At 56.6% G+C, this 25,219-nt stretch overlaps 1 protein-coding gene across 2 annotated transcripts; it reads right to left on the reverse strand.

Annotated features, from left to right (window-relative positions):
- Window positions 1–3,713: 3,713 nt before the first annotated feature.
- Window positions 3,714–21,311, reverse strand: INPP1 (inositol polyphosphate-1-phosphatase). 2 transcript variants are annotated; one of them, XM_029069600.2, is made up of 6 exons: window positions 21,239–21,311; window positions 12,437–12,699; window positions 9,396–9,456; window positions 8,420–8,620; window positions 7,931–8,105; window positions 3,714–5,996 (listed from the first exon to the last, which is right to left on the reverse strand). In XM_029069600.2, exons 2-6 carry the CDS (start codon window positions 12,638–12,640, stop codon window positions 5,474–5,476), a joined length of 1,164 nt encoding a protein of 387 aa, XP_028925433.1. In that variant the 5' UTR covers window positions 12,641–12,699; window positions 21,239–21,311; the 3' UTR covers window positions 3,714–5,473. The 2 variants fall into 2 exon arrangements, with proteins under 2 accessions (XP_028925433.1, XP_028925432.1); XM_029069599.2 differs by having other exon boundaries at window positions 12,437–12,702.
- Between the last annotated feature and the right edge of the window lie 3,908 nt (window positions 21,312–25,219).

Genomic DNA, 25,219 nt, shown 5'->3' on the forward strand with positions numbered 1-25,219 from the left:
AGACAAGAACAACGGCAATAAATAGAATCAAGAATCAATTGATGATGATGGTGGTGATATTTGTTAGGCGCTTACTATGTGCAGAGCACTGTTCTAAGTGCTGGGAGAGATACCAGGTCATCAGGTTGCCCCACATGGGGCTCACAGTCATCACCCTCATTTTACAGATGAGGTCACTGAGGCACAGAGAAGTCCAGTGACTTGGCCAAAGTCACCCAGCTGACAAGTGGCGGAGCCGGGATTAGAACCCATGACCTGACTCCTAAACCCGGGCTCTTTCCACTGAGCTCACTGCTTCTCTAGCATCCCCCTCCCCCCGCACCACTGACCGGGCCGGGCCTCCTGACCTGACCCTCTCCCCCCAGGGTGACCCAGCAAGGACCGTCCCCTCTTCCCCCGCCTCTCCCTCCTCAGCGACCCGGGCTGAAGCACTTCACACTTCGACTTTGTCCAGCGCCTTTATTTTTTCCCAGCCGTTCTTTCACAAACTCATCCCACTCTGTCCTCCCGGCATCCCGGACAGATGGGGAAAGGCAGGTGTTGGCCTCTTGGCAGAGAGACCCGTCGTCGGGCAGGGATGGTCTCTCTCTGTTGCCGAACGGTCCATTCCTAGCGCTTAGTCCAGTGCTCTGCACATAGTAAGCGCTCAATAAATACGATGGATGGAATGAATGAGTGAGAAGAAACCAAGGCCCGGAGAGAGGTGAAGTAACTGGCCCGAGGTCCCCCCGAAGAGCAGGGGATGCGTCGGTGTCTTCACTGTTTCACTTCCGCGCCTTCACCGACCATCGGGACGGAGTCTCCCACCGGGAACGAGGACCCGGCTTTGGCCCCGGGAATTCTGGACTGGAAATCTGAGTTGAAGGAGTCCACTGTCGGCGTTCGGTGCCATTTCCCTCTCTGGTCCCTGCCGGTCATATTCCCGCGGGAACGGTACATGGCCACGCACACACGCACGTGTTTTACCTCCAGGATCCATCGATGGCTGAAGCGACTAGCCACCAACCAATGGGTTTTGTTGAGCGCTTCGGTGTACGCAGAGCACTGTACTAAGCGCTTGGGCCACAACCCAGCCCCCATTACAGAGTACGGTGTCCACGTCCACCAGCCATCTCCCGGGATTCCTGCTGTGCTTCTCGCCATCTCCAACCCCCCACCTCAAGAGGCAGCAAGGCCTAGCGGATGGCTCCAATCCCGTGCCTGTCGTATGACCTTGGCCAAGTCATTTCACTGTGATAATAATAATAATAATAATGTTGGTATTTGTTAAGCGCTTACTATGTGCCGAGCACTGTTCTAAGCGCTGGGGTAGACATAGGGGAATCAGGTTGTCCCACGTGGGGCTCACAGTCTTAATCCCCATTTTACAGATGAGGGAACTGAGGCACAGAGAAGTGAAGTGACTTGCCCACAGTCACACAGCTGACAAGTGGCAGAGCTGGGATTCGAACTCATGAACCCCGACTCCAAAGCCCACGCTCTTTCCACTGAGCCACGCTCCGGAGGGGGTGGGCCATTGGCAGGGTCGCTGCTCCTGCTTCACACCTCCTCCATCCCAAGCCTGCTGTCCCCTTCCTGCCGGCCTCCGCCACGGCCCCCACCCAAGATGGCCTTGGGCAGAGAGGCAGGCCCCACAGGCCCCGGGCCTGGGCTCTCCCTCCCCGTCCGGGGCCTTGCACTCCTTATTTATAGTAACGTCTTTCTCCCGCTCTGGGCCGTAAACTCACCGTGGGCAGGGAATATGTCTATTGTTATACTCTCCCAAGCGCTTAGTACAGTGCTCTGCACACAGTAAGCGCTCAATAAATACAATTGACTGACTCCCTCCCTGAGCCTTGGCCAAGGGGCAGGCTACCAAACTGGTGGCAGGCCGAGAAGTGGGGGGGAGAGAACGAGAGTTGGGGGGAGAGAGAAAGAGGGAAAGCGAGAGAGAAATAGGGAGGGGAGGAACAGGGCGAGGGAGGGAAAGACAGAGATGGAGAGAGGGAGGGGGAGAGAGAGATGGAAGAAGGGAAGGAAAGAGGGGGAAGAGGGAGGGAGGGAAGGACGAAAAGAGGAAGAGCTTAGTACAGTGCTTGCATACACTAAGCGCTCAATAAATATGACTGAATGAATGAATGAATGAAAGGAAGGAGGGAAAGAGAGAGGGAGAGGAGGGGCAAGAGAAAGGGAGCGAGGAGGCAGAGAGGGAGATAAAAAAGAGAAGCAGCGTGGCACAGTGGAAAGAGCACGGGCTTTGGAGTCAGGGCTCATGAGTTCGAATCCCAGCTCTGCCACTTGTCAGCTGTGTGACTGTGGGCAAGTCACTTAACTTCTCGGTGCCTCAGTTCCCTCGTCTGTAAAATGGGGATTAAGACTGTGAGCCCCACGTGGGACAACCTGATTCCCCTGTGTTTACCCCAGCGCTTAGAACAGTGCTCTGCACATAGTAAGCGCTTAACAAATACCAACATTATTATTATTATTATAAAAAGAGAGTGATAATGAGAGAAAGAGAGAGAGGGAGGGAAGGTGGGAAGGAAGGAGAGGGTGAAGCATCTGATTCATTAGCGACTCTGGTTCCCATGCCAAAGATGAGGAAGTCCCACAAAATGGCTGGAAGAAGGATGAGGTGAGCACAGGGAAAAGGGAAACGGGAAGAGCTGAGGGAGAAGAGAATAATAATAATAATAATAATGTTGGTATTTGTTAAGTGCTTACTATGTGCAGAACACTGTTCTAAGCGCTGGGGTAGCCACAGGGGAATCAGGTTGTCCCACATGGGGCTCACAGTCTTAATCCCCATTTTACAGATGAGGTAACCGAGGCCCAGAGAAGTGAAGTGACTTGCCCAGAGTCACACAGCTGACAAGTGGCAGAGCTGGGATTCGAACTCATGACCTCTGACTCCAAAGCCCGGGCTCTTTCCACTGAGCCACGCTGCTTCTCTAGAGAAGAAAAGAAGAGAAGAAAAGAAGGTGGTGAGATGGGAAGAGGGCGGGAGGCGAAGAGCCCACCCCTCTCCCAACCCCACGCCCCCCTCGCCGGCCGAGCCGGGAAGCTGGGCCGGGGTGCCCGGGAATCACCGCTGATTGATCCATCGACTGCTTGACTGAGGGGGCCAAGCGAGGCCAGGTCTCCTTCCACCAGGCAGGTTCACGCTTGCTGATGGAGAGTCCCTCTGGCTGTGACTTCGGCTTGCAGGGCCAGGCAGGCAAGGCATTACGGGAGCGGCCGAGGCCTCGCTCTCTCTCCCGGCTCCACCTGGGCCCCAGCCTTTCCTGCCCCACCCCGGAGGCAGTCGGTCAACCGGGGTGGCTCGGGCCAAGGGCCCGGGCCTGGGAGTCACAGGTCCTGGGTTCTAATCCCTGCTCTGCCGCCCGTCTGCTGGGTGATCGTGGGCGAGTCGCTTCACTTCTCCGGGCCTCAGTTCCCTCATCTGTAATATGGGGGTTTAGGCTGTGAGCCCCTGGGGGACAGGGACCGTGTCCAACCTGATTAGCTTGTATCTACCGCAGCGCTCAGTACAGTTTCTGGAACAAATTAAGCTCTTAAACACCATTAAAAAAAAAAAATCCATCCAAAGTGTTTTCTGAGCGGCAACGGTGAGCAGAGCAGTGTACTGAGCTCTGGGGAAAAGAGAAGCAAGAGACCAACGATCCCCGTCCTCGAGGAGCTCCCACTCGGAAGGACCGTTAATATCTGTCTCCCCCTTTTAGACCGTAAGCTCACCGTGGGCAGGGAATGTGTCTGTTTATTGTTCTACCGGACCGTCCCGAGTGCGAAATACAGGGCTCTGCACACAGTGAGCGCTCGAATAAAAGCGACTGACCGACCGACTGACCGACCGACAGATAGACAGACACAAATGACTTACAAAGAACGGGAGCCTGAGGAAGAGCAAGATTGTAACAACAAGTCCGACAGACATCGGGACGGAACAGCAGGATCAATAATCGAATACACCGGATAAAGTACAAAGTCATACTCGCTCACTTATGTCCATAGCGCTGAGGGTGGGAATGAAAGGATTAATCAATCCATCAACGAATTCTAATCAGGGAAGACTTGTTGAAGGAGGAGGTGGGGGTTACAGGAGGGCTCTGGATGCCGTTGACGCCGCAGTCGGGGGTTTAGGGAGGGAGGCGGTTCCCGGCCGGGGGCGCGGCGTGACCGAGGGGACGGAGGCGGGAGAGTTGAGAGGGGTTCGGCCACCACAGAGACCGGTTGTTATCGTTAGCCAGAAGGCTGGCTTGGGCGGGACAAAGAGCCTGCACTGGGGAGCCGTGGGAGAAGTGAGCCAACGTGGAAGACGGAGAAAACCCGTGGGCAGCTTGGAAGGCGATCGCAGCCGGCAAAGCGGTCTGCACATCGTGGGCACCCGGCACGCTGCGGGTGCCCGGCCCAGCGCTCTGCACACCGTGGGTGCCCAGTGACCCGAGGACCAGCTTCGCCCCACCTGACCGGAGTGGAGGACCTGACCGGGCCTCAAGCGGCCTCGCGGCATTTCTCAAACGTCGGCCTGTTGAGGCGCAGCAGCCAAGGGGAAATGCGGCGAGGGAGTTAGGGGCGGAAGGAGGGACGCTGCAGCCAACAGAAACGCAGAGAGCGACGTCTGGGCGGAACGGAAAGGGCCGCAGCCAACAGAAACGCAGAGAGAGTGAGGCAGGGAGGAGAGGAGGGGAGAGTTTCCACGCTGGCACGGGATGGGGGCGGCTGGGGGAGGACGACGGGGTGGGCCCTCGTCCGGGCCTGGAGGGATGCCATGGCCGGGGACGCTGTCGTGCCGGGGGGTAATCGCACACGCACACGTGCACACACATGCAGAGCCACATACCATACACACACCCGTCTTACACGGACACATCCATCAGAGATGTACACATCACACACCCCCGCCCCGCCCCGCCCCAGGGAAAGACCATGCCACTCTTCCTTTCACCCCCTTGAATGAAAGCCACGGGAGAAGAGGGTTTTGGGATGAACAATCAGGTTTACGGCAGCGCTAGCAGGCAGCGGGATGCAGTGGGGCGAAGCAGGGCCCAGCGGGGCGCAGCCGGGAGGCGGCCGGCCTCAAGCTGCCTCGGACGTGGAGAACGAGACATTTCTTGGGGAAATGGCTTGGAGCGGGTGAAGGTGAGGGTTGTCGCCTCCCGCTCCCCAACCCCGGCCACCACCCCCGCGCCCGCCCGGCACCGCCCGCCGGGCCGGTCCGTGAAGGTCCGCCCTTCGGGCCTCGACCGTGAGGATCGGCGGGCCGGGCCTCGCCCGTGAGGCTCCGGCCACCGGGCCTCGACCGTGAGGGTCCACCCGATGAGATCGGCCCCCTCTGTGGGGCACCGGGACTGACCGGACTCGGGGGGCGGAGAGGGAGGAGCCGCCGAAGGGCCGGGGGACGGGGAGGGAAGTGTGGGATCCGAACGGGGGCCCGGCCTCCCCCCGGCCGGCTCTCGGTCCCTCCCTCCACCGCTCCCGCCCGCCCGGCCGCACCGGCTCAGGGGGCGGGGGCCGGGAGGCCCAGGCTCTCCCTCAGCTGGGCCAGAAAGCGCCGCAGCCGGGCCGTCGAGCGATAGGCCACCAGCCCGCCCCGGTTGGCCCAGCGGTCCACCCCGACCGCGCCCTGGACGCCCACGTGGTAGCGCAGGGGGGGCGGGGACCCGGCGGGCCCGGGCCCGGCCCTGAGGCTCTCCTGCCAGTCGGCCATCCCCCCGCCCAGCGCCCTGAGGATGGCGTGCCCGGCGCATGAGTCCCACTTGAAGGTGGTGTCCTCCGAGAAGACGTAGAAGTCGGCCAGCCCGCGGACGACGCAGAGGCTCTTGTAGCCGGCTCCGGCCGCGTGGCGCACGCCCCCGCCGCAGACCCGGCCCAGCGCCGCCCGCACCTCGTCCTTCTCGCTCGAGCTGACCACGGCCGAGAACGGGCGGCCGGGCGCGTCCTCGGGGCCGCCGGGCGCAGGGGGCAGCGAGTGAACGTTGGTGCCCAGGTAGGAGAGGCCCCAGCAGCACTGTCCGCTCCACCTGTACCGCGTCGAGGGCGGCTCGTGAGCGGGGTCTGGTTGCCGGGGGGCGAGCTCCCCCGACCCGGACCGCCCGCCCGCCCGCCGCATCTCCCAGGTCGCTATGAGGTCGGCCCGGGCCCTGCCCCCTGCCCCTGACGTTCCTCTATTCCACATTCCCAGCTGCTTAGTCCAGCCCCTCGCCGGCAGCGGGCGTCCAGTTCAGGCATCCCGGCCCCACAGGACTTATGTCCATATCTATCATTTATTTATTTCTAGTCACGTCTGTCTCCCCGCCTCTAGACCGGAAGCTCGTTGTGGGCAGGGAATGTGTCCGTTTAATTGTTCTACTGCCCTCTGCCAAGTGCTTAGTCCAGTGCTCTGCATACGGCAAGCGCTCGATAAATACGAACGGCTGACTGATTTACTGCCCTCCGCCCCTACATCAAACATTCCCCAGGTGCTCAGTACAACGCCCTGCCCGTAGCAGGCGCCCAGTTCGGCACTCTGCACCCAGCACGATCCCCAGCACCAAGCCGCTGCCCGGGGTAGAGGGGCTGACTGAATAAATACATTCCTCTTTTTCTCGGCCAGATATGGCTACTGCTATCTCTCAGCTTAATGACGGGTCCTTGAGCCTCCCTTTTACAAAATGGAAAAGGCTTCTTTTCCACCATATTGAAAAATCCCTAATGAATACCACCCTAATAATAAATAATAATGACTGTGATAAGAAGCAGTGTAGCTCAGTGGAAAGAGCAGGGGCTTCGGAGTTGGAGGTCATGGGTTTGAATCCCAGCTCTGCCACTTGTCAGCTGTGAGACTGTGGGCAAGTCACTTAACTTCTCTGCGCCTCAGTTATCTCATCTGTAAAATGGGGATTAAGATTGTGAGCCTCATGTGGGACAACCTGATTACCCTGTATCTCCCCCAGCGCTCAGAACAGTGCTCTGCACATAGTAAGCACTTAACAGATACCAACATTATTATTATTAAGAGCTTATTATGCACCAAGCACAGTAATAAGTCCTGGGATAGGTACCGGATGATCAGATTGGACACAGTCCCTAACCCACGTGAGGCGATCAGTTTAGGGGAAGGGAGGACAGGTATCTTTTCTCCATTTTACAGATGAGGAAAGCGAGGCGGAGAGAGACCAAGTGACTTGCCCAAGGTCACATGGTAGAAAAGTGGCAAAGTCAGGATTAGAACCCAGGCCTCCTGACTCAGAGGCCTGTGCTCTTTCCACTAGGCTGTGCTGCTCGGCCTCATGTCTGCCGTGTGGTCCTGGGCAAGTCACTTCGCTTCTCTGGGCCTCAGTTACCTATCACCTCTAAAATGGGGATAGAGACTGTGAGCCTCATGTGGGACAGGGACTGTGTCCAACCCGATTTACTTGTATCCCCCCCAGCGCTTAGTACAGTGCCTGGCACACAGCAAGTGCTTCACAAATACCACAGTTATTATGAACTTGAGGCTGTCTCTCCCCTTGAATTTGTAGAGCATTAGAGAAGCAGCGTGGCTCAGTGGGAGGCAGGGGTCATGGGTTCTAATCCCGGCTCCGCCGCTTGTCAGCTGTGTGACTTTGGGCAAAGTCACTTAACTTCTCTGTGCCTGTTACCTCATCTGTAAAATGGGGATTAAAACTGTGAGCCCTACGTGGGACAACTCGATTACCTTCTATCCACCCCCCCAGCGCTTAGAACAGTGCTCTGCACATAGTAAGCGCTTAACCAATACCATCATCATCATCACTGCACCGGACACTGGCTGTGGGCAGGGCTGTGGCCCAGGTGCCCGCTGGGTGTAGGGGTGTGGGCCAGGTGTACGCCGCGTGCAGGGCCGTAGCCCGGGCACCCGCTGGCTGCGGTGTGGCCTTCCCGCCCACTGGGAGGAACCCAGTGAGAGCCGCCCTCCTCCCGGTGGGGTTGGAGCGCCGAGCGTCCCCCGGCTCACCTGCCGGTGCCGGGCTCCCGCTCCGCGAAGGGCTGGTTGATGACGCCCATGAGGGGCTCCCCGCTCCGCCGGTCGAACACGCCGATCAGGATGGTCACGCACTGCAGGCCGCGCGGGAACACGCCTTCCACGGGCTCCACTTCCGCGGACCCTTGGATGTACTGGTAGGTGGAGTCTGGGCGGCCGACGGGAGATGGAGATGAGGAGACCACGTCGGGGGAAGGTGACGAGGGGGAGAGCGGGGAGCGGGGGGGAGGGCAACCGGGGGGGACGCCAGGGAGCGGGAAGGATCGGGAGGGAGGGGAGAGAGAAAGGGAGGGAAAGGGGGAGAGGGCAGGGGAGGGCAGACGTGCTCAGGGGCCGGCTGCAATCGAGGGTGCTGACCGCTCGCTCCTCTGGGAAACGACCGCCCGGCGGAAAACCGTTTCCTTGCTGGGCCCCGAGAACCAGGCCGGTAGCCGTCCCCCGCGCCCACCCGCCCGCACTCACCTATGGGGTCCACCCACACCCCCAAGCTGTCCAGCGGGACGGCCACCGTCAGGGCCTCCAGAGCGGGGTCGGCCGGCGCGGGATCCCGGTGGACGGCTCTGGCCAGGGCGGCGGCCGCCGGGTCGTGGCCGTCCAGGACCTTGCTGAGCAGCTGCTGGGTCTCCGCTTCCGTGGGCCGGACCTCCACGGTGATACTCTCCCCTGCCGCCAAGAGGGCCAAAATCTGTCTGGTCCCGCCGTGGCCGGGCCTCAAGCTCAAGGGTGTCGCACAGCTCCTTAGGGGGCTCGGAGAGGGAGGAACCCTGGGGGAGACTACGGGGGTCCCACGGGCCGAGGCCCGGACTCCGGGCCCCTCCGAGGACCCGGCTCTGCCGGGGGGCATGAGCAGCCTCGGGGGTGGGGGGTTGGAAGACAACTTCCTGCTCCCTCTCTGGCCTCAGGGACCAGTTTTCTCCTCCCGCTCCAGGGAGGGCGGGGACCGGCTTCCCCCTCCTGCTCTGGGTGGCCTCGGGGGGCCACCTTTCCGCTCCCTCTCCCGGGAGGCCTCGGGAGGCGGCTTCCTGCTCCACCAGTCAAGAGCTTCCTGGCTCCAGCTCCAGAGAGGCCTCGGGAAGGGCGGCTTCCCTCCCCCATTCCGGCCTCGGGGACCACTTCTCGGGCCTGGGAGTCCCACGCGGCCGATGGGGTGCCAGCCCGCAGCCGCTGCCCCAGCCCCAGGGGTTGACGGGAGGGGTCTTCTGCTAAGATGGGAGCGACTTGCCCACGGTCACACAGCAGACAAGTGGCAGAGCCAAGATTAGAACCCAGGTCCTCTGACTCCTAGGCCCAGGCTCCTCTCGCTAGGCCGCCCTGCCTCATCCTGAACTTCCCGAGTGCCTGGACCGGCGTACCCCCCACCCCCAAGGGGACTGGATCCGGCCTCCTCCTCCAGTGAACCAAAGAGTAAGCGGAGGTGGAACAATCAGTTGGCACTCACCCAGCTCATTGGTGAACTCGTTGGACTCCTCTCCGGCCACGTGCTTCTCCAGCCCTGGAAACTGAACACTCACAGTCGGACGGCTGCTGCTGAACGGATTTTCCCAGCTCCCTAACCGCTGGGAATCCAGCGGCGCTGGATTCGGTGAGGATTCAGAGACGGGAGGACCCTCCCCCACATCGCCCCCCCCGACGCCCAGCTCCCCTAGAACGGAGCCCCGGGACCCGGGAACGGCTGCACCGGGCTGCTTCTGCCACGTCAGAGTGCCATCTGCACATACGCCCTCTGCTCCTCTAATGACAACCGACTCACTGGGCCTCCGTCTCTTCTATCTCGCCGCCTACCCTTCGCTCACATTCTGCCTCTGTATCTGACAGATCATCTCCCTCCTCACCTTCAGAGCCTACTTAAAATCACATCTCCTCCAAAAGGTCTTCCCCATTTAAGCCTTCGTTTCCTCTTCTCCCACTCCCTTCCGCGTCCCCCTTGCCCTTGGATTTGCTCCCTTTATTCCCCCTCCTTCATCGTCAGAGAACTTCATCCATAGCCGTCATTTATCTTAATGTCAATCTCCCTCTTTAGACAGTAAAGTCCTCGTTGGCAGGGAACACGTCTACCAACACCCTTCCATCGTTCTCTCCCAACCCCCTAGCACAGTGCTCCGCAAACAGTGAGTACTCGATAAATCCAATCGATCCACTGATCGATCGACCGCCTGCCTGGATTCTGCCAAGACACCATCGTTGTCATCATCGGTGCTTTATCCATCAATCGATCCGTCAGCGGAATTTACCGAGTACTTACTGTGCGCAGACCACTGTTCTAAGCACTTGGGAGAGTCCAATAAAGTTGGCAGACACGATCCCTACCCCCAAGGGTCTAAAGGGGAGCCAGAAATTGAAATCGATTAGAGATGGGGGAAATAGTCAATTGTATTTACTGAATGCTTCCTGTGCGCAAAGCACCGTACTAAGCGATATAAAAGACACAATCCCTGCCCACGAGGAGCTCACCGTCAAGAGCGGGAGAAAGACAACACTATAAATAAGGAGCGTAAGGCTACGGACGTAAGCGCCGTGGAGCTGGGGTGAGGGGGGCTTAAGAGGTACCCTATCAGGTGCATAGTCAACGCAGAGGGGAAGGCGGATAGGGGAAATGGGGGTCTTAGTCAGGGAAGTCCTCTTGGAGATGTGATTTGAGGTGGTTTTCTCGACCAGAAACTTCTCACCAGTGGCTTCAAGGCACTCAATCAGATTTCCCCTCCCTATCTCATCTCGCTCTTCTACTACGGCCCGGCCCGCACGCTTCACTCCACTCCTCTAATGCCAACCTACTCTCTGCCGTTCAATCTCATCTGTCTCTCCACCAACCTCTTGCCCACATCCTGCCTCCGGCCTGGTACTCCCTCCCTCTTCATAGCCCACAGGGGACCGCTCTCCCCACCTTCAAAAACCCTCCTAAAATCACATATCCTCCAAGAGGCTTTCCCAGACTAAGCCCTCATTTGACCTTCCCGCTCTCCGCCCGGGCCGATTATGCCCTTGGTGGGATCCCTAAGCACTTCCAGCTTGCGCCTGAATGAATGTCTCCCTCCCTCTCTGGACTGTGAGCTCTTTGTGGGGAGGGAATGTGTCTGTTTATTGTTATATTGCCCTCCGCCAACCACTTAGTACAGTGCTCTGCTCATAGTAGGTGCTCAACATATAGAATCGACTGATGAATTAACGCCAACCTAGTCACTGTCCCTTGGTGTCCTCTATCTCGCCTCTGACCCCTCAGGCAGTCACTCGGTCGGTCGGTCGTATTTATCGAGCGCTTACTGTGTGCAAAGCATTGTACTAAGCTCTTGGGAGGGTACAACAGAACAATAAACAGACACAGTCCCTTGCCCACATCCCGCCTCTGGCCTGGAACTCCCCCTCCCTTCATATCATCAACAGTGGTATTTGTCGATGTGTGCACAACACTGTACTAAGTGTTGGGGAGAGCATATTACAACAGAGTTGGCAGGCAAGTTCCCTGCCCACAGGTTAGAGAGGGAGACAGACATTAAAATAAAGAAATAATTTATACTACATTCACATCTGATAGACCTCTGATAGTCTTCAAACTTTACTAAAATCACATCTCCTCCAAGAGGCCTTCCCCAACTAAACCCTCAGCTCCTCTTTTCCCACTCCGTTCTGTAATAATAATAACAATAATAATAATAATAATAATAATGGTATTTGTTAAGCACTTACTATGTGCCAAGCACTGTTCTAAGCGCTGGGGTAGATACACGGTCATCGGGTTGCCCAACGTGGGGCTCACAGTCTTCATCGCACTTGGTTTTGCCCTTCGATTCGCCCAATGCTCAGCCTCACAGCGCTTTTTCACTGTGGGCAGGGAACGTGTCTGTCGTCTTTATTGCACTGTACTCTCCCAAGCGCTCAGTACGGAGCTCTGCACACAGTACGCACTCAATAAATACTACTGATGGGTTGTTTACCGAGCACCTCCCGCATATGGGGCACCATACTTCGTTGTCACCGAGTGTCCCGTACAGTGCTCTGTCCCCAGTCGGTGCTCAGTAAAGTGCTCTAACCCGCAGCAGGCACTCGGTAGAGCACTCTGCTCCCAGCCGGCGCTCAGGACAGTGCTCTGCCCACAGCAGGCACACGGTACAGCGTCGACTGCAGCCGGTGCCCGGTGCAATGCTCCGCCCCCAGCTGGTGCCCAGGACGGCATTCTTTTTACTTTTACTCTTACTTTTACTCTTTACTTTTACTCTTACTTTACTTTTACTCTTACTTTTACTCTTTTACTCTTTTACTTTGCGTGCAGTAGGTGTCCAATAAAGGCTGCAGCAGGTTCATCCCGGAGAACAGAGAAATCCCCCAAGGAGCCCTGTCCCTTAGGCTAGGAACCCCCGGAGGATTTCCCTAGCCTCGCTACATCTGGGGATTCTGCTTCGGCCGCCGCTGCGTCCCACCCGACCCTTGGACGGGAGACCCCCTGGGCCTGGCAGGAAGGTGGGGGTGGGAGGCGGGGGACCCCACCTTTTGCCCCAGGTGGTGCTTTATGACCTCCTGCACCAGCACGTCCGCCAGCGTTTTGAAATCGTTGACGAACTTCTTGTTCTTGTCTCCGTCCTTCTTCTCCTCCACCAGGAGCTGGAAGAGGGCGTCCTGCTGCCGGCAGGCCCGGGCGATGTCGGCCGCTTTCTCCGACGCCCGCACCAGCTCCCGCAGGACGTCCGCCATGGCCGCGCTGGGGACGCCCACCTGGCTGGCCAGCAGACTCTCCCCCGAACGCCGACCGCCTGCTGGGACGGGGGGACACAGACACAGAGTGAAGAAGGCAGGGGTCACAGAGAGGTGCCCACCCTCCAATCCCCCCCCACCGGGAGCCCACGGCACCTCCTCCTCCAAGAAGCCTTCCCCCAGGAGCTCCCGACGGCCCTCGGACCGTCCGCCCGTCCGTCTGTCCATCCGTCCACCGCCCCCGTCGGGTTGGAAGCTCCTGGAGGGCAGTGATTGTGTGTCTTGCTTCAGCTGGACTAGCCCCAGTGCTTCGTATGCGGCGCTCTGCACGTCACAGTATACATTCATTCATTCAAGTGTATTTATTGAGCGCTTACCGTATGCAGAGCACCGCACTAAGTGCTTGGGAGGGTTCAACACAACAACAAACGGACACATTCCCCGGCCACACCGAGTACAGCACTCTGCAATTCACAGTAAGGGGAGCACGGCTCAGTAAGGGGAGTGTGGCTTAGTGGAGAGAGCCCGGGGCTGGGAGTCAGAAGGATCTGGGTTTTAATCCCAGCTCCGCCACGGGTCTGCTGAGTGACTTTGGGCAGGTCACTTCACTCCTCTGTGGCTCGGTTACCTCATCTGTAAAATAGGGATCAAGAGTGTGAGCCCCACGTGGGACAGGGACCGTGTCCAAGCTGATCAACTTGTATCTGCCCTAGTGTCTAAAACAGTGCTTGGCACATAGGAAGCACTTAACCAGTACCATAATGATTATTATTATTGTACAGTGCTCTGCACATAGTTGGTGCTCTGGATCCCACGGACTGGGTCAAGCTACCAGCAGATGTGCCCCTAGTCCAGCTAATAATGCCCCTCTCGATACCCCGCCAAGCTGGGCCTTGAAGGTAGAGCTGCAGCCTGGCATCAGCTCTTTGGGAGATTTTCATTCAATTCGATCCTATTTAATGAGCACTTACTGTGTGCAGAGCACTGTACTAGGCGTTTGGGAGAAGACAGTAGAACAATAAACAGACACATTCCCTGCCCACAGTGAGCTTACCGACTAGAGGGGGAGACACACCAATATAAGAGGCAGCGTGGCTTAGTGGAAAGAGCCCGGACTTGGGAGGCAGAAGTCGGGGGTTCTAATCCAGCCTCCGTCGCTCATCAGCTGTGAGACTTTGGGCAAGTCACTTCACTTCTCTGGGCCTCAGTGTCCTCATCTGTAAAATGGGGATGATGCCTGGGAGCCCCACGTGGGACAACCGATTACCTTAACTCTAACCCAGCGCTTAGAACAGTGCTTGGCACATGGTAAGTGCTTAACCAATACCATTTTTAAAAAATATATACATATATATATATATAAAGCTCATAAATGGACATACGTGCATCTAAGCTAAAACCCAACAGCCCACTTCCTCATCTCCCAGTTTGGAAATTTCCCAATGTTGTAATGGATGGTAAGGGGGTGGGGACTTGTGGACAGCGCGTGGGGTTTGCCGTCCTGTTTCTGCCACCTATCGGGTCTGGTGGCTAGCGGGCAGTGAAGGGGGGGCAAGGGGAGCGTGTGCCAGGCCGGCCACGCAACCAGAAGCCAGAGAGCGGCTCAGCCGGGAGGCGGCGGGGGGTGGGCCCGGCGACAGTCGGCCCAGAGGACGGAGCGCCGAGCCCCCGGGCACCGCACGAAGCTGATCGGGTGACGAGACGCCCCCCCCGGCTGGGCCGATGCCAGTCCCCACGGGGCTGCCGTGCGACTGGAAGCCCGTCGCGGGCAGGGAAGGGGTCTGTTGATTGATCTAGTGCACTCTTGCAAGCTCCTAGCACTCTGCCCACAGTAAGCGCTCAATAAATACAACTGAATGCATGAAGCATGTCCACGACGGACGGACATTCGCCCCCTCGCCCCCGGCCATGTCAGGCTGGGGCTTCTGGGAGACGTCCCCACCGCGCCGGGCCCTGACGGACAACTTGCTCCCCTTTCCCCCCCAAACCCCGCTTGGCCACTGGGCCCCGCTTACTTCCAGAGCGCAGGTTTTAAGGGCAAATCATCTTTTTTAAATGTCAAAGCGGTGAGATGGCTAATTAACTGGAGAGGTTTGCAGAAGGCTCTGAAGATCAACACTCCAGATAATTGCTCAGGACTATTAGCCCTTCAAAAACTGCTGATAAAGAAAAATGACAGGCTGGCTGGAGAGGCAGTCTGGTAATTACCCTAAGGTAACATCAGAAAAATACAGGCACCTTCTCCCTCTCCGGGAGTAATCTCCCCTTACTACTAAGGACGACATATTTCCAGGACAAATACTCTGCCACTTGTCTGCTGTGTGACCCTGGGCAAGTCACTTTGCTTCTCTGTGTCTCAGTTCCCTCATCTGTAAAATGGGGATGAAGACTGTGAGCCCCACGGGGGACAACCTGGCTAATAATAATAATAATAATGTTGGTATTTGTTAAGCGCTTACTATGTGCAGAGCACTGTTCTAAGCGCTGGGGTAGACACGGGAATCGGGTTGTCCCACGTGGGGCTCACGGTCTTCATCCCCATTTTACAGATGAGGTAACTGAGGCACAGAGAAGTGAAGTGACTTGCCCACAGTCACACAGCTGACAAGGGGCAGAGTCGGGATTCGAACCCCTGACCTCTGACTCCCAAGCCCGGACTCCTTCCGCTGAGCCACGCTGCTTCTCTAACCTACATTGTACCTACCCAGCGCTTAGAACAGGGTTCCCCCCGATTAGACCGTGAGCCCATCTTGGGCAGGGATGGTCTCTATCTGTTGCCGTACGGTACATTCCAAGCGCTTAGTACGGTGCTCTGCACATAGTAAGCGCTCAATAAATACTATTGAATGAATGAATGCTTGGCACATAGTACTTGGCGGTCCTTGGGGTAGGGGAGGCTGGACCGCACCTGGTATCAGAAGAGCCGCCTCTCTCCCCTTTCCCCGACCTGCAGGTCCACCCGGAGCTGCTCCAGGGGGAGACGTGGCCCTCGGGGGACACCCGCGTACCCCCGCCGCCCACCAAGCCCGAGTCCTACGTCAGCCAATCCTTTCTACCGAGCGTCTACTGTGTGCACAGCACTGTACTAAGCGCTTGGGAGAGTCCGACAGAACACATTCCCTGCCCACAGTGAGCTTCCAGTCTAGAGGGGGAGAGAGACGTTAATATCAACAAATAAAATGACAGATATGGACGTACGTGGTGTGGGGCCGGGAGGGGGATGAAGAAAGGGAGCCAGTCGGGGCGACGCAGAAGGATGTGGGAGAAGAGGAGAGGAGGGCGCAGTCAGGGAAGGCCTCTTGGAGGAGATGGGCCTTCAGTAAGGCTTTGAAGGCGGGGAGAGTCATTGTCTGGTGAATTTGAGGAGGGAGGGCGTTCCAGGCCAGAAGCAGGACGCGGGCGAGGGGTCGGGGGTGAGACAGGAGAGATGGAGGGACAGTGAGGAGGTTGGCACAAGAGGACTCTACTCAAAGAAGGGAAGACGGGCAACTGCGCTCACCTTCGACTTGGAGAACGCTCCTTTTTCCCTGAGCTTTGTTCCCTTGAAGCATTTATTTCCTCTCATCCCCCGACACCTGTTCTCCCTCTTACTTGGACCGTGAGCCCCACGTGGGACCTGATTAGCTTGTTTCCACCCCAGTGCTCAGTACAGTACCTGGCACATAGTAAGCGCTGAACGAATGCCGCAGTCATCATCGTCGCAACACCCTGAGAGGCGCCGGGCTCCCTCTGGCTATTTTAAAGATGGGGAAACTGGGGCCCGGACAGATAAGGTGAGGCGCCCAAGGTCACACAGCTGGTCAGGGGCAGAGCTGGGGTCAGAACCCAGGTCCTCTCCGTCGACAGTACATATCGAGCTGCTCGCTGTAGGCGGGACACTGTACTGAGCGCTTGGGAGACTATGAGAGAATTAGTAGGCAGGATCCCTCCCCTCGAGGACCATACAATCTAGAGGAGGGGGGCAGATATCCAAATAAATGACAGGTAGGAGGAAGCATGAGAACGTAAATGCAACCAGGGTGAGAGGGTGGGGGTGAGTATCATCATCAAGGGTATTTACTGAGCGCTTACTCTGTGCAGAGCACTGTATTAAGCACCTGGGGGAGGACAATACAACCTAGTTGGAAGATCCTCCTCGCCCACAACGAGCTTACCATCTACAGAAGCAGCATGGCCTGGTGGTTAGAGCACAGGGCCCGGGACTTAGAAGGACCTGGGTTCTAATCCTGGATCTTCCACTTGTCTGCTGGGTGACCACGGGCAAGTCACTTCACTTCTCCGGACCTCAGTTACCTCAGTAAAATGGGGACGAAGACTGGGAGCCTCGTGTGGGACAGGGACCGGGCCCTACCTGATTAGCTCGCATCCACCCCCGGGTTTAGAACAGCGCTTGGCACGCGGTAAGCGCTTAAGAAATGCCATCATCATCATACGGAGGGGAAGACAGGCACGAATACAAATACGACCCGAGTGTGTAGGTGTCACGGAAGTGTCGAAGCAGCAGTTGGGGAGGAAATAGGGTGGGGAGATGACAGAGGACTGTGTTTGTGTGTGCGCGCGCGCGCGCCTGTCATCCGGGAACTCGGATCTGTGACCTTTGGGTATTTGCTATTCGTCCCACCCTCAACCCCACAGCTCTGATGTACACAGCTATACATTTTATATTCACCTCTGCCTCTCCCTCTAGACTACAAACTCTTTGAGGGCAGGAAATGTGTCTATCGACTCTGTTGTACAGGACTCTCCCCAGCGCTCATACAGTGCCCTGCACACGGTAAGCGCTCAATAAATCCCGGTGACGATGGAAGGCTCCCTGGAGGAGTGGGTTTCAGAAGGGTCTGGAAGCTGCGGAGAGCGGTGGTCTGCCCGACGTGAAGGGGGCAAGAGGTCGGCATCGAGAGAGACGAACCCAAGACAGAGTGAAGAGGCTAGCAAGAAAGGTTCAACGCACACACCGAGGAGCGTAGTACTCTTCCCCACGGCCCCACGGCCCCCCACCACCATGGCCGTACTCTTCGAGTGCTCAGCACAGTGCTCTGCACTCAGTAGACTGTCAGCTCTACTATCAGGGCGGGGATCGTGACTTCCTCTACGGTCCTCTCCCAAACGCTCAGTACAACGCTCTGCAGGCAGTGGATTGTAAGTTCCTTTAGGGCAGCGTCTAATCATACCTTATGGTATTTGGTAAGGGCTCACTACGTGCCAAGCACTGTACTAGGCGCTGGGATAGATACAAACTAATTAGGTTGGTCCCAGTCCCTGCCCTACATGGTGGTCAAAGTCTAAGCAGGAGGGAGTAGGATTTAATCCTCCCTTTAGAGAAGAGGAAACTAACTTTAACGATAAAGTGCTTAGTACAGTGCTCTGCACATAGTAAGCGCTCAATAAATACTATTGAATGAGTAGACTGGAAGCTCCTTGAGGGCAGGGATCCTATCTGCCAACTAGACTGTCCTCTCCCAAGCTCTCGGTTCAGGGCGAGGACCTAAAACCTACCCCGATTCAAAATTTTACCACCGACTTCAATTCTGACCTGTCAGAAATGATAACACATTGTGACATTCGTTAAGCGCTTACTAGGGTGTCAGGTACTGCTCTAAGCGCTGGGGTGGATGTGAGCAAATCGGGGTGGACAGGGTCCCTGTCCCACATGGGGCTCAGAGTCTTCATCTCCGTTTCAGAGATGAGGTAATTGAGATCCAGAGAAGTGAAGTGACTTGACCAAGATCACCCAGCAGACACGAGGCAGAGCTGGAATTAGAACCCAGGTCCTTCTGACTTCCAGGCCCGTGCCCTATCCCCAAGGTCACGCCACTTAGACACTGAAATAAATTCCAGATCTGGACATTAGTCCCGCGGGAGGGGAATTAATGGCTGAAAACCCTTTGCTTGGAGTCTCTTGCTTCTCTGTTCCTCTGCTCTATTTCTGAAACCACTGGGGATAAATGATAATCTACTAACAATGATAAATCCCGCCCTAAACGCCGGGGTCATCAGGTTGGTTACTCTCCTGTCCCACACGAGGCTCACGGGAGAGCAGGGATTGTCACCCTCATTTTACAGGTGAGGAAACCGAGGCCCTACAGAGTGAAGCGACTCGCCCAAGGTCACCCGGCAGACAAGCGGCCGAGCCAAGACGAGAACCCAAGTCTTCTGACTCCCGGGCTCCTTCCGCTAGTCCCTGCCGCTTTGATTTTTCTCCAGGTTTTAGGAGTCGTGAGTCAATCAGTTGTTATTAGGCGAGAGCTTACTTTGCGCAGAGTACTGTGCTAAGCTCTTGGGAAAGTAATAAAAAATAATAGCGATGGCACGTGTTAAGCCCTTACTCTGTGCCGAGCAAATACTACAGAGTTGGTAGACGCTTTCCCCCGTCCGCCCGGAGCTGACGGTCCAGAGGGGGAGACGGACGTTAATATAAAGGATTTAGAGACGCAGGCACGAGCGCCGTGGGGCCAAAATCCCTTCACCAGTCCCCTCCACGATGATGGCCACCTAAAACTCAATGGGATTTTCCCTTCGATCGGACCCCCAGGAACAGATTTCCTCAAATGGGATTAAACCCCTCATCCGAGGGCTCAGTGCCCGGAAGGTGCTCGAGAAGCCCGATGGTCAACGTTACAGTTTACCGATCGATATTAATCTGTTTCCTCGAGAAGTGTGACTGCCTATATTAAAAACGATCGATAAATAATAAACAATGTTGGTATTTGTTAAGCGCTTACTATGTGCCGAGCACTGTTCTAAGCGCTGGGGTAGACACAGGGGAATCAGTTTGTCCCACGTGGGGCTCACAGTCTTAGTCCCCATTTTGCAGATGAGGTAACTGGGGCACCGAGAAGTTAAGCGACTTGCCCAAAGTCACACAGCTGACAAGTGGCCAAGCTGGGATTTGAACCCATGACCTCTGACTCCAAAGCCCATGCTTTTTCCACTGAGCCACGCTGCTTCGATATCAATCTACCTTTCCTCGACAAGTGTGACCACCTACATTACAATCGATCGATATTAATCTGCGTCTCCTCGAGAAGTGCGATTGCCTATATTACAATCGATAGATATTAATCTATGCTTCCTCAAGAAGTGTGACCACCTATTTTATAGTGTATCGACTGATATTAATCTACGTTTCCTCAAGAAGTGTGACCGACTACATTACAATCGATCGATCTTAATCTGCCTTTCCTCGAGAAGTGTGACTGCCGACGTTACAATCGATCGATAGTAATCTGCCTTTCCTCGAGAAGTGTGACCGACTACATTACAATCGATCGATCTTAATCTGCCTTTCCTCGAGAAGTGTGACCGCCTACGTTACAATCGATGGATAGTAATCTGCCTTTCCTGGAGAAGTGTGACCGCCTATATTACAGTCGATCGATCGATCGACCTTAACGTCCTCCTCCCCCCTAGACTGGAAGCTCGCCGTGGGCAGGGAAGGCGTCCACTCCGTCTCTTCTGTGGCGCTCTCCCAAGCGCTCAGCGCGTCGCTCTGCCCGGTGACAGCGCTGGGCCGGCGGTGTGCCGGTGTGCCTGTCTGGGTGTCCATCCGGCTGTCAGTCGGGAGGGGTGAAGGGTCGGCCTGTAAGAGGAGTCTGTCCTCCCGTCCCCATCCCCCGGGGACCAGGGCCCGGCCCCGCTGCCCACCAGACACCTTGGAAAAGTAAGGCGATGGCTCAACAGGGAAAAGGAAAAGGAGAGGAGAGGGGAAAGGAAAAGGAAAAGGAGAAGGAGAAGGAGAAGGAAAGGGAGAAGGAAAAGGAGAGGAGAGGGGAAAGGAAAAGGAAAAGGAGAAGGAGAAGGAAAAGGAAAGGGAGAAGGAGAAGGAGAAGGAAAAGGAAAGGGAGAAGGAGAAGGAGAAGGAGGAGAAGGAGAAGGAAAAGAAGTAGGAAAAGGAGGAGAAGGAGGAGAAGGAAAAGAAGTAGGAAAAGGAGAAGGAGAAGGAGAAGGAGGAGAAAGAGAAGGAGAAGGAGAAGAAGGAGAAGGAAAAGAAGGAGAAGGAGAAGGAAAAGGGGAAGGAGGAGAAGGAGAAGGAAAAGAAGGAGAAGGAGAAGGAAAAGAAGGAAAAGGAGAAGGAGAAGGAGGAGAAGGAGAAGGAAAAAAAGGGGAAGGAAAAGAAGGAAAAGGAGAAGGAGAAGGAGGAGGAGAAGGAGAAAGAGAAGGAAAAGAAGGAGAAGGAAAAGAAGGAAAAGGAAAAGGGGGCTTCTTGGAAAAAGCTGTGCCTGCTGACCCCAACTCCCCCCTCCATCGTCCGTCCGTCCATCCGTCCATCCATCCATCCATCCATCCATCCATCCATCCATCCATCCATCCATCCATCCATCCGTCCGTACCCCCCTCCCAGACCCATCCCCCCTACCCCCATCCATCCCCTTCCTTTCGACCCCCCCGGGGCCCCCCTTTTCCCCCCGTCCCGAAGGCTCCCGGGGGGGGGGAAGGGGGAGGGGGGATGGGTCCGGTCTGGGGCCCAACCCACGAAAAGCCCCCGCCCCCCCGCCCCCCAAACCGCCGTGGCGGATGGGGGGGGGGGGGAGGGGAGGAGGAGGAGGAGGAAGACGCGGGGGGGGGGAAGGGGGGCCGCAGCCCGAGCCCAAAACCTACCTGCTCCACCGGGGATCGGGAACCGGCACCGACCGAGCGAGCGAAGGAGAGCGAGAGGGGCCGCACCGGGCGGGGGGAGGGAGGGAGGGAGGGGAGGGGAGGGAGGGAAGGAAGGAGGGGGGAGAGCGGGAGGGGGCGGGGCCTCCGCGGGGGGAGGGAGGGAGGGAGGGAGGGAGGGAGAGACAGACAGAGAAAGAGAGAAAGAAAGAGAGAAAGAGAGAGAGAGAGAGAGAGGAGAAAGGGGCGGGGCCGGAGAGGGGAGGGAGACACAGAGAGAGGGGGGAGGGGAAAGAGGGAAAGGGGGGCGGGGCCTCGGCTGGGGAGAAAGGGGCGGGGCCAGCGAGCGGAAAGGGGGCGGGGACTCAGGGGGGAGGGGGAGAAAGGGGCGGGGCCTGAGAGGGGAGGGGAGGGGAAAGGGGGCGGGGCCTCAGGGGGAGGGAGAGCGAGGGGCGGGGCCTCGGCGGAGGAGGGGGGAAAGGGGCGGGGCCAGCGAGGGGAAAGGGGGCGGGGCCTGAGGGGGAGGGAATGCGAGGGCGGGGCCTCAGCGGGGGAGGGGGGAAAGGGGCGGGGCCAGCGAGGGGAAAGGGGGCGGGGCCTCGGCCGGGTGAGGGGGGAGAAAGGGGCGGGGCCAGCGAGGGGGGGGAAAGAAGAGAAGCCTTAACCGGTACCATCATCATCATCATCATCATCATCATCATTATTATTTATTATTCCTATTAGGACGCCATCCTTCCCTCTCGGGCACTCCCAGCGAAGGTGAGGATTCCCTTCACAAATGATAACAGTCTGGGTTCAGCGCTTACTACGTGCCCAGCACCGTTCTAAGCGCCGAGAGGGATACGAGGCCATCGGGTTGTGCCACGTGGGGCTCACCGTCTTCACCCCCATTTTTTGACAGAGGAGGTCGCGGAGGCCCAGAGAAGTCAAGTGACTGGCCCCCCAGTCACCCAGCTGACAAGCGGCGGAGGCGGGATTCGAACCCACGACCTCTGACTCCCAAGCCCGGGCTTTCGTTGAATCCCAAGGAGAACTCGGATCAAAGCTCTCGGAGCGGACTTTTGTGGGGGCGCAGAGCCCCGGTCGGGGGGCGGTAATAATAATAATAATAATAATAATAATAATAATAATGTTGGTATTTGTTAAGCGCTTGCTAGGTGCCGAGCACTGTTCTAAGCGCTGGGATGATACAGGGTCATCAGGTGGGCCCACGTGGGGCTCACAGTTTTCATCCCCATTTTCCAGGTGAGGGAACTGAGGCCCAGAGAAGTGAAGTGACTTGCCCACAGTCACCCAGCTGACAAGTGTGACAGAGCAGCGGCGTGGCCCCGTGGAAAGAGCACGGGCTTGGGAGTCGGGGGTCATGAGTTCGAATTTCGGCTCTGCTTCTCTAACAAATACCACCGTTATTATTAAGTGGCGGGGGGCCGGGATTCGAACCCATGACCGCCAGACTCCCAAGCCCGTGCTCTTTCCGCTGATCAGGGTTCACGGTGGGATAGTCCTCCCAGGAGACGGAGGGCCTCCTGTAGCCTTTGCAGCCAATCTGAGTAATCAATCAGTCATTCAATAGTATTTAATAATAATAATAATGTTGGTATTTGTTAAGCGCTTACTATGTGCAGGGCACTGTTCTAAGCGCTGGGGTAGACATAGGGGAATCAGGTTGTCCCACATAGGGGCTCACAGTCTCAATCCCCATTTTGCAGATGAGGTAACTGAGGCCCAGAGAAGTTAAGTGACTCGCCCACACTCTTACAGCTGACAAGTGGCAGAACTGGGATTCAAACTCATGACCTCTGACTCCAAAGCCCATGCTCTTTCCACTGAGCCACGCTGCTTCTCTATTTATTGAGTGCTTACTATGTGCGGAGCACTGTACTAAGCGCTTGGAATGAACAAGTCGGCAACAGATAGAGACGGTCCCTGCCGTTTGACGGGCTTACGGTCTAATCGACGGGCTTATTATCGAGCGCTTACCGTGTGCAGAACGCCCTACCAAGGCACTTGGGAGAATACACTGCGACAGAGTTGCTAGACACATTATTTGCGCCGGCCTGGGAGTCGGAAGAAAATAGGTTTTAATCCCGGCTCTGCCGCTCGTCTGCTGGGTGACCTTGGGCGACTCACTTGGCTTCTCTGGGCCTCGGTTCCCTCATCCGTCGAATGGAGATTGAGACTGCGAGCCCCGCGTGGGACAGGGACTGTGTCCAACCTCATTAATGTGTACCTACCCCACCGCTTGGGGTAGAACGGTGCTTGGCCCATTTTATTCATTCATTCCATAGTATTTATTGAGCGCTTACTATGTGCAGAGCACTGGACTAAGCGCTTGGAATGGACAAATCGATAACAGAGACAGTCCCTGCCCTTTGACGGGCGCACGGTCTAATCGGGGGAGACGGACGGACAAGAACAACAGCAATAAAATTTTAACAAGTACCATAATTATTATGGTAATAATAATCACCATTATTATGGTAATAATAATTACCATAATTACAATTATGATATAATAATAATATTATGGTAATAATAGAGAAGCAGCATGGCTCAGTGGAAAGAGCCCGGGCTTTGGAGTCAGAGGTCGTGGGTTCGACTCCCGGCTCGGCCACTTGTCAGCTGGGTGACTGTGGGCGAGCCACTTCGCTTCTCTGGGCCTCAGTTCCCTCATCTGCAAAATGGGGATGAAGATTGTGAGCCTCACGTGGGACGACTTGATCACCCTGTATCTCCCCCAGCGCTTAGAACAGTGCTCTGCACGTAATAAGCGCTTAACAAATACCAACATTATTATTATTATTATTGTTAACAAGCTTACCATCTAGAGTGGGAGTTTATGCCCTTGTTGGATCAGACACTGAGCACCTTCCTGCAGTCCACCGGTCAGACACAGTCCCTGTCCCACTGTCCCACACGGAAAAGCAGCGTGGCCTAGTGGATAGAGCACAGGCCTGAGAGTCAGAAGGGCCTGGGTTCTAATCCCGACTCCTCCACTTGTTGGCCGGGTGACCTCGGGCAAGTCACTTCACTTCTCCGGGCCTCCATTCCCTCATCTGTAAAATGGGGATGAAGACTGGGAGCCCCACGTGGGACAACCTGATGACCCTGAATCTCCCCCAGCGCTTAGAACGGTGCTCGGCACATAGTAAGCGCTGAACAAATACCACCGTTATTATTCATTCATTCAATAGTATTTATTGAGCGCTTACTATGTGCCGAGCACCGTACTAAGCGCTTGGAATGAACAAGTGGGCAACAGATAGAGACAGTCCCTGCGTATTATCTAAGTAGGAGGCTCACAATAAGTGGTTAATTAGTACGATTGCTTGAATGAATGGAGACCTGAGCAGCGTGAAGCAGCGTGGCTCAGTGGAAAGAGCACGGGCTTTGGAGTCAGGGCTCATGAGTTCGAATCCCAGCTCTGCCACTTGTCGGCTGTGTGACTGTGGGCAAGTCACTTAACTTCTCCGTGCCTCAGTTCCCTCATCTGTAAAATGGGGATGAAGACTGTGAGCCCCACGTGGGACAACCTGATTCCCCTATGTCTACCCCAGCGCTTAGAACAGTGCTCGGCACATAGTAAGCACTTAACAAATACCAACATTATTACCTGAGGCCAAGTGAGGTGACTTGCTCAAGGTCACGCAAGGCCACACTCGCCCTAGCCCGGCCTCCGACCTCCAGGCCCCAGGCTCCTTCCACTAGGCCGTGCTGCTTGTCCCGGGGCTCGGCCTGGTGGTGTGGCGGGGTCGGGGTCTCCAGGGGCCGAGGGGGCCCGGCAGGGTCCCGGCCCCCGGTCCGATTTACGGCTCTGCTGCCTGTCCAGGGCTGGGGATGTTGGCCGACATCCTCCCTCTGAAACCGGACCCTCCTCCCCTGCTCCCCACCCCTCTTCCCCCCAGCCCCATCTACCTTTCTTCTAATAATTGTGGTATTTGTTAAGCATTTAATAATAATAATAATAATAATGTTGGTATTTGT

This window comes from Ornithorhynchus anatinus, chromosome 7 (assembly GCF_004115215.2).
Source record: "Ornithorhynchus anatinus isolate Pmale09 chromosome 7, mOrnAna1.pri.v4, whole genome shotgun sequence".
In the NCBI taxonomy this organism is placed as follows: Eukaryota; Metazoa; Chordata; class Mammalia; order Monotremata; family Ornithorhynchidae; genus Ornithorhynchus; species Ornithorhynchus anatinus.

Coding starts and splice junctions, on each gene's coding strand:
- INPP1 (XM_029069600.2), bottom strand. CDS start 12,640: ATGGCGGACGTCCTGCGGGAGCTGGTGCGGGCGTCGGAGAAAGCGGCC. Junction 8,106..8,419: donor GGTGTGGGTGGACCCCATAG/GTGAGTGCGGGC, acceptor TCGGCCGCCCAG/ACTCCACCTACCAGTACATC. Junction 5,997..7,930: donor CGGGAGCCCGGCACCGGCAG/GTGAGCCGGGGG, acceptor GACGCGGTACAG/GTGGAGCGGACAGTGCTGCT.